At 34.6% G+C, this 13,531-nt stretch overlaps 1 protein-coding gene across 3 annotated transcripts in view; it reads left to right on the top strand.

Moving 5' to 3' along the window:
- Positions 1-13,531, top strand: part of NTNG1 (netrin G1) — a 167,501-nt gene that overhangs the window by 111,825 nt on the left and 42,145 nt on the right. For all 3 annotated transcript variants that reach the window (XM_072420027.1, XM_072420028.1, XM_072420029.1), the window contains exons 4-6: positions 3,089-3,261; positions 6,495-6,515; positions 10,224-10,262. In XM_072420027.1, coding sequence (XP_072276128.1) covers positions 3,089-3,261; positions 6,495-6,515; positions 10,224-10,262 — 233 coding nt within the window. The remainder of the gene's footprint in view (positions 1-3,088; positions 3,262-6,494; positions 6,516-10,223; positions 10,263-13,531) is intronic.

The following is a 13,531-nucleotide window of genomic DNA, read 5'->3' on the forward strand; positions in this document are numbered from 1 at the left end:
GCTTCTCCCGTGACTGCTGGCTCCTCAGTGGCCTTCATTTTGCATCACATTAGCCAAAAAGGTTAAAGAAAAAACAAAGTGTTTTATTAAATATATTATTAATTATATTAGAATATATTTTATTCTTATCAATGTGTTGTGAATTTAAATGTATTTTTGTGTATTTTTTGTATATATAAGCTTTGTTACCTGCAAAGCATTATAATAGCTGTGCTTTGATGCTTCTCTTTGTCAGTGCAAATCTCAGGTCTAATAGGACTCTCCATAAGGCTAAATTAGCATAACTTACCAGTTATTTAGCAGGTATTCCGCTCACATTTTTGTTATACTGATGACAGTCACTAGAGAGAGCATTTGTCATTCTCCATATCCAACAGTGGGCATAAAAATGGAAATGGTGAAATAATATCTCAAAATTCCACTGACCTTGAAAAGGGAACAAAGAAGTAAAATTAGGGGTTTGTTTGTGTTAGTATCAATCAGCAGATTCCAATATAGAGGCAATCAAAATTTTTGCAGAATTTATCTTTTACCAAAACAATCTCAACATTTACAAGACAATAGAATTAGCAGATACTACATTTAGATATTGTTTTATTCTACAGAAGGTATTTCAAGCATTTTTATTGTAGGATTTGTGTGTTTAACATTATCCCCAATGAAGAACAGCCCAGCACTTGTCTATGGTGGAATAAATTAATTTAGTCGATACTGTGTATTTATTCCTAACCACTTTATCTGAACATGCTTAATGACCCAGTTAATCTTTTTTTGAAAGCACACTCCAGGAACAATTATATATGAGATGCATACAGAAAGGACAGCCAGCCAGCTGGGTAATTCAGGTCTTCATCAAGACAATGCTATACAGTACCAGTCAACCCTATTTATTAGAAATCTGGTGACCCTGGAGCACATCTGCTAGTGATTCTGGAACATCCGTCAGATATCATACAGAAAGTTTAATGTTAGGGCTTTTACATTTCCCACAGCCTCCAAAAATATTTAAATTTGAGGCTTTAGGAAGTAACCATTACTGTCTGTGTACAGGGCATATTATCTGCAAATGCTCAAGGTAATTGAACAAAATTCAATTTAGGGAAAATATTTGTTCAGTTTGGCACCATCACTGTGTTTTCATGATAGCAGTCCTTGCAGCACATGGTGTGTTGCACTGCATTGTAGTGTGTATGCATTTTATAAATGTGTCCGTGTACCATTCACAATGAACAGCACCACAGTGCAGCAACACACAGTAACATGTAAGCTTATCACATAGCACTTAAACACAAGCAATGTGAATGGGCCCTTAAAGTTTAATGTAACAACTATTACTCATCTTATAAATGCCTTTAATATAGCAGTGTTATTCTGTTTTGGTAGTTCTAAAAACAGAGCTCTGAAACTACCTTGTTTTCTTCAGTCAGCTGGTGGGCCAGGATGCCCAGCTGCCCAATAAACAATTTTCAGTCTAGCCCATGATTCCTCCTTGGATGTTTGTGTAAAGTAACACAGCTTGTCCAAGCATCCTGAACAGCTGATGGGTTTACTCTAGCTGTCAGAGCACATTACATTCTCTGCTCAATAACTGGCACAAGTGGTCTGCGTTTGTGTTGTTTAGGCAATCTGGTTGTCATTCATGTTTCTGCCCAATCTCCACAAACTCCAAGAAATTGCCCATTAGTGCCCACCAAAATATTTAGCCAGGGCAAATTTTGCAATCTGCTCTGACATTATAGGTAGAAGCTATTTTCCTACTTGCAGTATGCTCTCACAGATATCCAATTTTTGAGCTGCTTCATTGCAGTTACTAACATCTGCAAGGGTAGTTATACACCTAAAACACATTTCTACCTATTTTACTCTTCTGAAATATGTTTCTGGAAAGAAGGCCAACAATCATTTTTAAATATGTTTTATTGGTGGTCAATACTTTTATTTTTATCAATAATGAATAAAGCAGAAGTAAAACCTAAAAATAGAAAAAATGTGACCAGGCAGATCCTTTATTGTCTGGTCCAGAAATGTCCTTTCTGCAATAAAATAAACATGCTTGTCTGTTACACTTTGCAGGCGCTGTTACCGGTCTTCTAGGTTGTTCTAGATCTTTAGCTATCTTCATTGGTCAGTCCAGATCGACAAAACTCCTCTGCATTCCCCCAGGGCTGCTGGGATACCTGGCATATATATAACATCCTACACTGAGCTGTATGTGCACAGTTCAGTGTACTTTAAAATAAAGATTGCAAGCAGGCTGGTAATATGCTTTATTGCAGGGGAGATCTCTTGTTCCTTCTGCAATAAAATAATTGTGCACTTAACACTGTATGCTGAGCATATTTTACCACTCTTTCCAGTTCACTAAATGATCGGTCTCTAAGTTGATTAGCATTGTAGTATTATAGTAGTTAGTATTGCTTCTGTTAGAGTATGTGTTTTGTTTTTTGCAAATTGCTTGTTTTAAGTTGCATTCACATACGGCTCAGTATGAGGCACTTCCACAAGCATTCTGTGTTTAGTAGGACAGAAATTGCATTCACCCACACATACTTTGTAGACACAAGCTATGAAAACTGAAAATGTGTGCTACGGTGTATGTGGGCATGTAGTCTTGTATTTGCATCATTTCACTTTCAATGCTGACACTATTGTTTTCAAGTGGTGATTCTGCCTCCAGAAGAATTAAAAGCTTTAAAGTAAACCCATGGCATATTTTTAAAGCCTAAATGTCTTGTTTGAGGGCACCAACAGATCACTACTATGCATAAAATTTGTTAGCCAGTATCCTGTGTGCTATTCTAATGTTCTATCACTGTATATAATAGTATAGTAAAGTATTTTATATGCCTAGAGGAATGTTGAGCTGTTACCTAAAGGAACCAATTAGATATCAAATATTATATTTCTTTTTTTTTTATATTTTAGATGCTGTAGGGAGCACTTCGAATCTTGCTGTCCAAAAGTTCCCCTGTTTAATGTCCACCATATTGATATATTGATATATGTTGTTATGATAAACCATACAAATATTTGACTATGCATAAAGGATTTCAAAAATAAAGTTGTTTTGTTTCTTTGTATTTGGCAGATGTAAATGTAATCTTCATGCAAACAGCTGTACCTTCACAAATAATCGCCTGGCATGTGACTGTGAGCACAACACAACTGGGCCGGACTGTGAACGATGTAAGAAGAACTACCAGGGCCAACCATGGAGTCCAGGATCATACCTAACCATTCCCAAGGGAACTGCCAATATCTGTGAGTACATGCTTTCTCTATATTAATATATTAAAAAGCTTATTCTGCAAAGAAAACAGGCTTACTTACTATTTTACCCTATTCAGCCTATTTATTAAAAAATATCTGAAAAAAAATAAAACATTACTCTTTCCTAAACAACTCTTACTTGTTAATACTATGTCCGAGATAAATTTATTGTGCTTGAAGGGAAAATTACCACAATGGCTAGTGTTGGTATCCCTAGTTCTTGGTTGGTTGAGAACCTTTGACATGGCACATACTCTCCACAAAAAAATGGTCAAAGTACAGAATGCTTAGAATTTCCCTTGTCTATCTTGCCCTGACCCCCCACTCCCCAACACTAGTGATTTTACTTGCAATGTAACATTACTGCTTCTTTGTATTTCATTAGTTACATGCTAAGACGCCCTTTGGTCTGCATTAGATTTAAGTTACAAATTGTTTTTATTTAACACTTATCAGCCTAACTAAAGTATAATTAAAGGCAAAACTTATTTTTAAACTTTGATAAACTTATGGGGGGATAAAAACTTTGTTTTTTTATTACTCTATGTGTTCTTGTTATTGAAGTAGAAGTGATGACTTGCAATTGGCCATACTGTATTTTGCAGTATTTTAGTTGAGGTTTTTTTTTTAACCAACCTTTGACACATTCCCTGGCTGTATTGTTTAATTTATTCCCACTACCCCTACCATAGAAAGGGATAGAGTTTGATGTAAGTGCTTTTTATATGTCTTTATATTTAAGGCTATATTTTTGATAGAAATTAGTACTTCTAGATGTTGTCGGTATGAGAATAAAGGAATTGTTACAATGACATTACTCATAATGGTATTGAGGGATGGGCCTTTTTGTTCTGATTACACCATTGGTGTACTATACACTATCCTGCCATATAGTTGGTTATTGCTAAAAAAAAAGAGTCGTATGGTGCCACCCACTATCATGATATGAGAAATAGTTGTCTTATTTTTGGAATATGAAATGAAATAAGACATGTAAATATTTGTTATAAGATGCTATGTATTGTAGAGTTGGACACGCAGATAGAATCCCCATTAAATCTCACCCATTCCCATTCTTTATAGCTCCATCCCCACACACAGCTCTGAAGATGGCCAAAAAACCCAAAGCAGCTGTATGCAATTTAATAGTAAAAGAAATTATTTGTACTTTACACCAAAAGTTCTGGATGTACGGTTAGCCATTGGGACGGAAATGACTGATTCATTTGGCTTTATTATAGATCCAAAAATGAAGAATATTCATCAATTTTTTGAAATTGAAGTGATGAAATGAAACATTTGAATGTTTTCCGTTATAAGACTCAATGATAAATAAATAAAAATCAGTTTTGGAAATACAATAAAGTACTTATATGCCTCTATAAACTGTAATGAAGCATTACAAAAAAATACTAATGTCACACACTAGAAATAATGGGGTTTCAATATTGGTGTAGCAAAGCTCTTTAGAAGGGTAAGGGTTAACCAATTTTTTTTCAGGTAAGCATTCAGTGAGGTGTTCGGTCAATGAATGTTTGAATGCTTTCTACTATCATTTTGCTCAATTAATTTTTTTAGTAGGGAGCCTAATCTGAGGGCATATGACAAGGGGAACAAGAAGAAAACTGATGCTGATATGAATTTAATCTAGTAGAAGCTATAAATGTGTGTAGCAGCTGACCCAGCGTGCCTGTAACCCATTAACCAAATGATTTATGTCTAGTAAGGCTTGCCTTGAAAGCAGTGAAGTTAGAATTCCAGACTCGGAGGTCCACTGCAGTCAAAAACATGAAATATGATGTTTTAAAGCACAATGCAAAATAACTTTGTTCTTCTGTAAAAAAATTTGATATTCAAAAACAATTGTGTGATACTAATTAGTGGCAGCAATATGAGGACATTACGAATCAATTAAAGTGAATCCAGTTTTCCAATTTTTGTGTTCATAGGTAGGAATTAGAACCTTTTTTAATAGCGTGTCTGTGTCCTGGTAAAGGATGTCCCCCAATCCCCTCTATTTGCCCTGGTGACCAGTTATTATGTATTTGTGGAAAATATAATATATTAAAATGTCACTAGAAAAAAATGTTATTAAAGCTCTCCATTGCTGGAAAAGGTAGACTGACATGGGTAAACTTAGGTAATTCAGCAAACCTGGAATGGATTTGGTACAAGACTAAAACATTTATAAACTAATAACAAATGATTTTTATTAAATCCTGACACAGGTTTGCTGGTTCACCCAGGCTCATCCATGAAAGTCTTGGAGAGTTTTGATAATTCAGGCTCACTGATATTTCATTGCATTTTATACCAATAATTTACATATATTTTGATACATTCCTATTGATTCAAATATAAAAACAAGCCAAAATTATAGTGGCAAATTTGGCCTACAGGACAAATACTATTGAAGAAATAAAATGCAGTCACCTAGACGTGCCTGTCATTATGTCCATATCCTCACATGTTCTGACAGCCTCAGCACTTTCTAATAAATCTGTGTATTGTGACCTCCTGTGCATTCCAATCAAGCTGCAAGAAATATTTTTTTTAATGAAGGAGTCTCTTTAAGGCCTGGTTTCATCAACTCTTTTATTTGTACAGAGCAGGGAAGACTTTTACACCTGTCTAGTTTTTATTGCTGTTTATGACCCCAGAGAAGGGGTTTCAAAAGTTTTCCTTATCAGAGTAAGGTATATTACCTTCCTACTCTTCATATTTCTATCCGGGCTTCTCTGTCACCGGAGCTTCACTGCTCTACTTTTCATAACACAGTAATAAAAAAAACAGAAATCCCCCTAGCATGGTCACAGGTAACAGTAAGCTCTGTCCCAGGCCCCCACCCCAATTATCATAAGAAAAGGTTTGCCAGGAGTTGTTCTATAAAAATAATGGGATGTTTTGTAAAAATCTGATGCCTTGGATGCCAATTGTGGTAATGAAGTTAAAAGCGTTCTGCTTCTCTGTGTCTCCAAATAGCCATATTTAGATGACACATGCAATATATTATAGAATTTTGCACATTTGCATACAGTTCTTCTCATTTTCTAAGCGCCATTATGAGCATCAAAAAGACAAGCTCCCCCACATTCATACCATTATGGGCGCTGTATAATCAGCATGCAGCTTTACACTGACAGATGTACTTTAAGCATAGAGCATATATGCATATAAAGGAAGCTATTTGTCAACATATCTTTTTTTTTTGTTCTCTTCCACAGGTGTATCCAGCATGCCCAGCAGTGAGTACAATCTAACAGTTTGATGTACCATATTTCCCGTCCTCTCCAAACATCCATCAGAGACACACTACAAAGCAAAGAGAGGTGCAGTCTGCAGGAAAGACAGGATAATATTTGCTGCATTTCCATGTGAAATTGAATCAGAGAGAATAGAAGCTACGTCTTATGACAGGTCTGACAGGAATCCGATCAGCCTGCCTGTATAAGGTTTTATTTGCCTGATATATTCTTCACAGGCACCGAGCAGAAGAACGAGGCAGACACACGTACAGACACAGAGACGGACAGATAATGAAATCAGTGCAGATAGATGGATGAAGTAAACACATGGAAACAATCTATTTCAAACACTCATATTACCTTCACTGTAAAAGGGTTTTATTTAAATAGATAATTCTAAAGGATACATTTTTACTGCCAGTCCTAATCAGTCGCATTTATACATAAATACGTTATCATGCATTTTCTGCATATGGCCATATGTATGGAGCATTATAGTACATACAAAATGGTTATTGGTGGATGTTTGGTGAAGGGCTCATTTTGCATGATGTAGATGCTGCTATTTTTCTCCATGCCATTCGGTGTAGCATGTTCGTTGTGTTTGTTCATACAAAGAATGGGGTCCCACAGATTTAACTTAAATCACTACTTGGGGTAACAATTGGGTCTATTACATCAAATCCAGCAACAGTCAACCCCCAAACCTAAATTCACTGACCTGATTCAAACCAGTTCTCCCACCCTACCTATTCTGTATGCAGCACTCTATCACATTACAGTTCACAGTTATGTAATTCAAAAAAAAATGTTCAATTAGCTTAGTTCGCAGGCTTTTGTTTGCATAAGAACTTGCTTATTTCCCTGTACAAGTCAATGGGAATGCAAAAGCAGCTTGAAGCAGTTGTATGCAGTGTAGATTAAATTCAGGTCAAATGCAGCTGTCATTGAACTCTGAATGATCTCAGAAGCATCTACAACTAATCCTAAATGCAGGCTTAATGCACTTAAAATCAAGCCGCTCTTGACCATGAACACAAGGACTGAATGAGGTGAAGTTTTGTTCTTTTTTAAAACCCAATTACATGCAATAAAAAGAGAATTTTTGCTTGCACATGGTTAGGTGATTGAAGTGATTAAATTGAACACAACTTCACCTTATTAATTAAGCTAAGTGAAGATTTATTGTAAGTGAAGTGTCTATTCCTTTAGAAAGTCAACCCCATTGTGTTAATAAGTACCATTTCTGCCTTATTATTGCCACTTGAAATAACAAGATCGAGCCATTACATGTCCTATGACATATTTTCTAGCAAAATCCTGAATACTGTGTTCTGAACTTCATAGAAAATGCTAGTCTATTACTGTCTGTAGAATAAATCCTGAATTCTGATGGGAAAACTGATAAAAATTATTTAGGAAATTTCAAGTACAGTACACCTCACTAGTTTCTAGCAACACACAAGATCTCACACAACTCAGTTTGCGCTTGAGGTTTTTCTTACTAAAACATCAAAGTACTCAATAGATGAATATCCAATAGTATACAGTAAAACCAATGTCTACATTGATGTATCTATCTGTCTTTCCAATCTATCTAAAATCTCTGTTTATTTTAAAATGAATTTTCATAGACCACGGCATAGGAATCACTTGATTGAGTGAGCTTCATAAATGTAAAGATTTTTTCAGACTTTTATCAGAATTTACTTTTCCAATATTTATTGTAAATTGTTTTCCTGGGCAAGCAAGAATTAGGCTAGATTCAGACCTATGGTGGGAACAGGCGCTCCTGGCAAGATGTCACTTCGCTGCCCACAGTTCCTGTGCTGGTTCCATAAAACATTAGGTGGCAGTGAGCGGTAATATACTGCTCACTGATGCCCCCATTTTTTCTCTATTGGGCTACCACAAGTGAGATGCTACACGTAGAGTCTTACCCGAGGAAATGGTTCAGAGATATGATGAAGTAGTAACTGCACCCCAACCTCACACCAGTTAAAATATAGCCTTACTCTTCTAACTGGAGTAACTTTGTGCACTTATCATTAAATTATTTATAATATACATTAACCAATGGGTAACCATCATTGCCTGTCACATAACTTAAAAACTACTTATTGCACATTTTAGCAGTACAGAATTTATCCAAGACAATCAATCGAGTCTAAAGTACTACATAGGTTAAATTTGACTTTAAAACTGCAGATAAATAACTGGAGTTGATACTGTAAAACTGGCCACAGATGGACAGATGTTTCATCATGAAGAACGTTTGCTTATCCTCAAACACAGTGCTAGGTAACTGAGACCTGCAGCAATCTGCTCCCCTCAGCAAATAAGTGCAAGCAGCACACACTGTAAAATACTTATTTTCTCCAAAAAAAATGGCTACAATGATTGCAACAGGCTGGAAAAATCTCAGTTTGTGATAATGAGTTCTTTCCACAGCCACATGCACCTATTACCTCCTAGAGAAGTCCCACAGTACCGATCTTTGCCCATTTAATGATCTCATTTGGGCCTCTCTGGCAGCGATCAGTCTATGTTTATCCACTTGTACCACTTTGAATGCTATGATCTAAATGTGGGCAACTAATATTGTTAACAGTTTCTAAAAATCAGAGCTTAAAGCATATTTAAACCCCAAAACATAATTGTTAGCTTAGTAAACATAGCTAATGCAAAGTTTTTCTGCTTCATTTTCACCTGGTGATTTTACCAGTAAAACAACTGAGCCCTAGAATGACAATGATCACTCATTGTACTATATTGGGACAACAAAACAAGACTGGACTGGTAATTCCCCACGTGATTTTGTTAATAAAATAGATGAGAAGGATTCTGTAGCCCTAAAAATAATAGAACTAATAATATTTATACAATTATGAAATTATGACCTAGCAAGATTTTTCTTTTATGAAATAGATAGAACAAAAAGCTTTCAAAGATATATTTAGAAGACCAAAAGGAAGCAAAATAAAACAAGCTAATTGTTAGGGTTTGCATACACTTTTAAAGGTATGAAAACGTTTCAATTATGTTTTATTACCCGTTTACCTCATCCCCCTATGTAGGTGTAGAGCTACCCCACCAACACCACCAAATCACAAACTTATCTAACGCTCACTTACAGGCCTCTGGTATTGTTTGTAGCCCTGCCATGGCTTTGTGACCAGACATCTGTGCCAGTGCAGTTTGGCCCCATGGTCATCCATGGAAGAACATGGACAGCAGTTGATCTGGGATACACAGGGATAGGAGGCAGACTAAGCATTGATACAAGAACTAGGTAAAATTAGTGATTTGTGTGGGTGTAACTTAGACCTAGTTAAAGTTTGTGAGGTAAAAAAAACTTTTAGGGAAAGTGTTCTTATTATTTAGAAGCAAGACGTCTTGATATTAAATGGACATTGAGAGAATAACTGAATACTATCCAAGAAAATATTTTTACCAAAAATAGGTATATTGACTTCTACATGCTTGTAGGTTAATGACAACATACAGAAATCTATTTCATGGTAGAACCTTCACTAAGACACAAGACATTTTCCACTACTGGGTGTATTTTAGTAAATTTGTAGCCTTTCACTTTTGCATTTGTATAAATAACATTATAGATTTTTCAGGTATAGATACATAGCCTAATATGTACATGCTTTTATTATTTCACTGACTAAATAAGCACAACCTGTCTTTTTATGACAGCTGTACGAGACAAAAAAGAGAAGCAAACCATCACCGCAGGTAACAATTTTATAATATATATATATATCTATATATGTATACTTATATATGTGCATATACTATCTTCTAGGCGTATATCTATATATGTATACTTATATATGTGAATATACTATCTTTGTGTTTCATGTAAAATTCTTTCCCATTTTGGATTGTGTGAGATGGTCTACCCATACAAAATAGCTTCATGTATAGTATTTGTATTTTTTCCTTCCCTGTGTAATTATCCATAAAGTTGTTTTGCAGATTTATTGCTTATTAATAATTAAAGCATGACATCCATGTATGATATATCTATGCCTCCCTTGCAAAATAGTACAAACTTAGTACTTCGTGTAACCTGTGCTATAGAAGTAGCATTGTTGGGGCATTCTGCGAATATATTGGGTAATGTATGTGGCATGTATATATATATATATATATATATATATATATATATATATATATATACATATATATGTTGATAAAATTTAAGCATTTATTATACAAACAACACTTAATATCTGCTGAATGTTCCATAAAGTGGAAATTGAATATTTCAAAATGGTTTAATTTTTTTTTCTTAATTTCCAAAGAGAAAAACGCTTTTAATACAAATACAATTTTGAGATTCTCTCCAAATAAAATCTACAATGAAGCTCAACATTCTCCTGCCTCACTTCTGTACATTATCCTCTCGTGACTATAGTACTAAATAACAACTCATAATTTTTCCCTGACATGCACAGCTCCTCCAAACTTTGATAGGATAAAGACTAATGCTTCTTTCCTAGACGTTGCAAACAGAAGGCAAGGTAGGATGTTATATAGGCTCATTCATAGCTAATACAATCCATGTGATTGTTTTTATACTGTAAAGCTGATAAAACAATGAGATACAGCACTGGAGGTGTAGATGATAGATGAAGCAGACATCAGTGTAGTTAATGCCTAGATCAGACATTTATCAAAGGTTTACCAATCCAGCTAAAAAATACAGAACTTTTGGGAAATGGATAGTGTTATTATTCATATTTTAGATACATGTAAGGGATTGCCATTAAATAAATTATTTTTTTTTAGCGTGTGGTAATGTTTTTTTGTTTTTTTATCTCTATTTGGCAAATATATATGTAAATGAGTAAAATTGTATTTGCTCACTACATACACAGTCTCATCTTCTTGTTCTTTAGTGCAACACTAAAGCTGCACTTTACTGTAGCTTCTGCAGTGCACATCTATGTTCCTGATTTACTCAAAAAAAGACGAATGTCAACAGAAGATAGATAGCAGGCATCTCATGATGGTGTAGACTTTTGCATACCATTTGAATGTGATCGCTCAACTTATCTAAACATACACTTCTGGTAAATTCATACGTCGCAGTTTCTGTTTTGGGTATGCGTTGTATGTCCACAAAAGTATGTGCTTGTGTATCCTGATGTATTGCATTAAAGTATATCAAAGGCCATTTTGTTCTGATTAAGGAGGGCATATATTAGGGAAAAGTGTTAGAACTCATGTCAGGTGTTTCATGCTAGTTAGAGGAAAAATGTGGGCTGCAGGATCATTTTTGTAATAGTGATTACTCAATACTGCTTTTATGAAGCGGTATGACTACTGATGAAGTGGTAGCCTCCCAAAACACATTGACACTGAGTTTCTCAAATATTATATATATCAACTATTGTTCTTTCCTTTATGCGCACAAGACTTTGGCTGCTGTCTATGTCCCAACTAGGAAGATCCATTCTAATCTGCTCATATATGATTCTTTCTGAATTCAGCAATTGTTTTGAGTTTACCAAACCTGGTTCTATTTACACACTATATACAAAGTTTTTCTAACCAGCCTCTGACTATTACCAAGCAGAAATGTATAAATGTAAACATCAGTTGTACACCCATTGTTAAGGTGTAAGGTGGGTAGGGTTCATGCGCTCAGATTTCCATATAAGTTATTGTAAATAGCAAACAGCTGATGTGCCAGTCTAACAAATAATGGGATTGTACTAAAATGTACTCCCTATTCATCCAAACAACATGCATTAATTTGTAACATTGTAAGCAACTGTATATGTGCTTTTGGTTGTGGCCACATCCTACACTTCTGTGCATGCATATTGAGATGCCCTTTCCTAGGCACAAACTATCACTTTTTTTTACCTATTGTCATTATTTACCGTAAGGTACATTGATATCCTCTATTGAACAGTCTGAACATTTCTATATTCAACACAATCAATCATTAATGTAAAAGCCACGCAGCAAATTATTTTAGGATAAACACTAAATTAGCAAGGTAACATATGTGCTTATTGTAACTACATTTTATTTTCCCCTTAAAAACTTAATAAGTGATTTAGAATCAGTGTCTGAAATGAACAGGTTTTCTAGTGTGGCAAACATTTTAAAAATCAACCTCTTTATCTAATTTTGCATTTCATTTTCAATTCCTAATTTACTTGCACAAAACTGATTAGAGATCATTGACACAGAATTTCCACTTCAAACATTTATTCTTGAGTCAGTGCAAAGGTAAAGGTAAATATAGTATACAGACTGAAAATCAAAACTAATAATAGTCATAATAAGGATAAAACATTTTTACTCCTAAAATTTATCTAATATATTTATCTAATAATATCTATTTATCTTTCGAGACCTATAGGTAAAATAATAGGAATTTTGTTTTACATAAATCACATCCATAACACAACAGGAGGGCAGATTGTCATATAAATTAATTAATTTCCATTATTATTTGAACAAATATTTATTTGATAGCAATAAATTTCAACATTTTTATACATTATTTAAACATGTGTATGCTGGCTAATTGTTAGCATTGCCTTGATCGTATATTGTTTGTTTTGCCCCTTTAGATGATCCCTTATAACTGTTGGTACAGTGGAACAGTGGAACAAGTGAACAGTGGATATACTGTATATTGCCTTCACGTTCAAACTTAAGTCAAGATAACATTAGGGATAGCATTGCATATTTCATGTAACATTGTTAATTAACCAATTTATTCTAGGTGTACACATTTGATACAGAAAGTTATTATTTTTAATAGAAATGTCTTTAGAGTGACCTCATGAATAAACAGGCCAATTTAAATACAATATTTATACAATTAGTTAATAGGCTTTGGTGCGCATGGTGCTAAATGTTATAATTCTGAAGCAGATCATAAAAACGTTTGAAGACATTTGGTAAGCCATGTCCTTTTAATACAATTTAGGCTGAGACAATCAACTATAAATGTAATTGATTTAACCTTGCGCTGC

The sequence above is a fragment of the Pyxicephalus adspersus genome, chromosome 8 (genome assembly GCF_032062135.1).
Source record: "Pyxicephalus adspersus chromosome 8, UCB_Pads_2.0, whole genome shotgun sequence".
NCBI classification, from domain to species: Eukaryota; Metazoa; Chordata; class Amphibia; order Anura; family Pyxicephalidae; genus Pyxicephalus; species Pyxicephalus adspersus.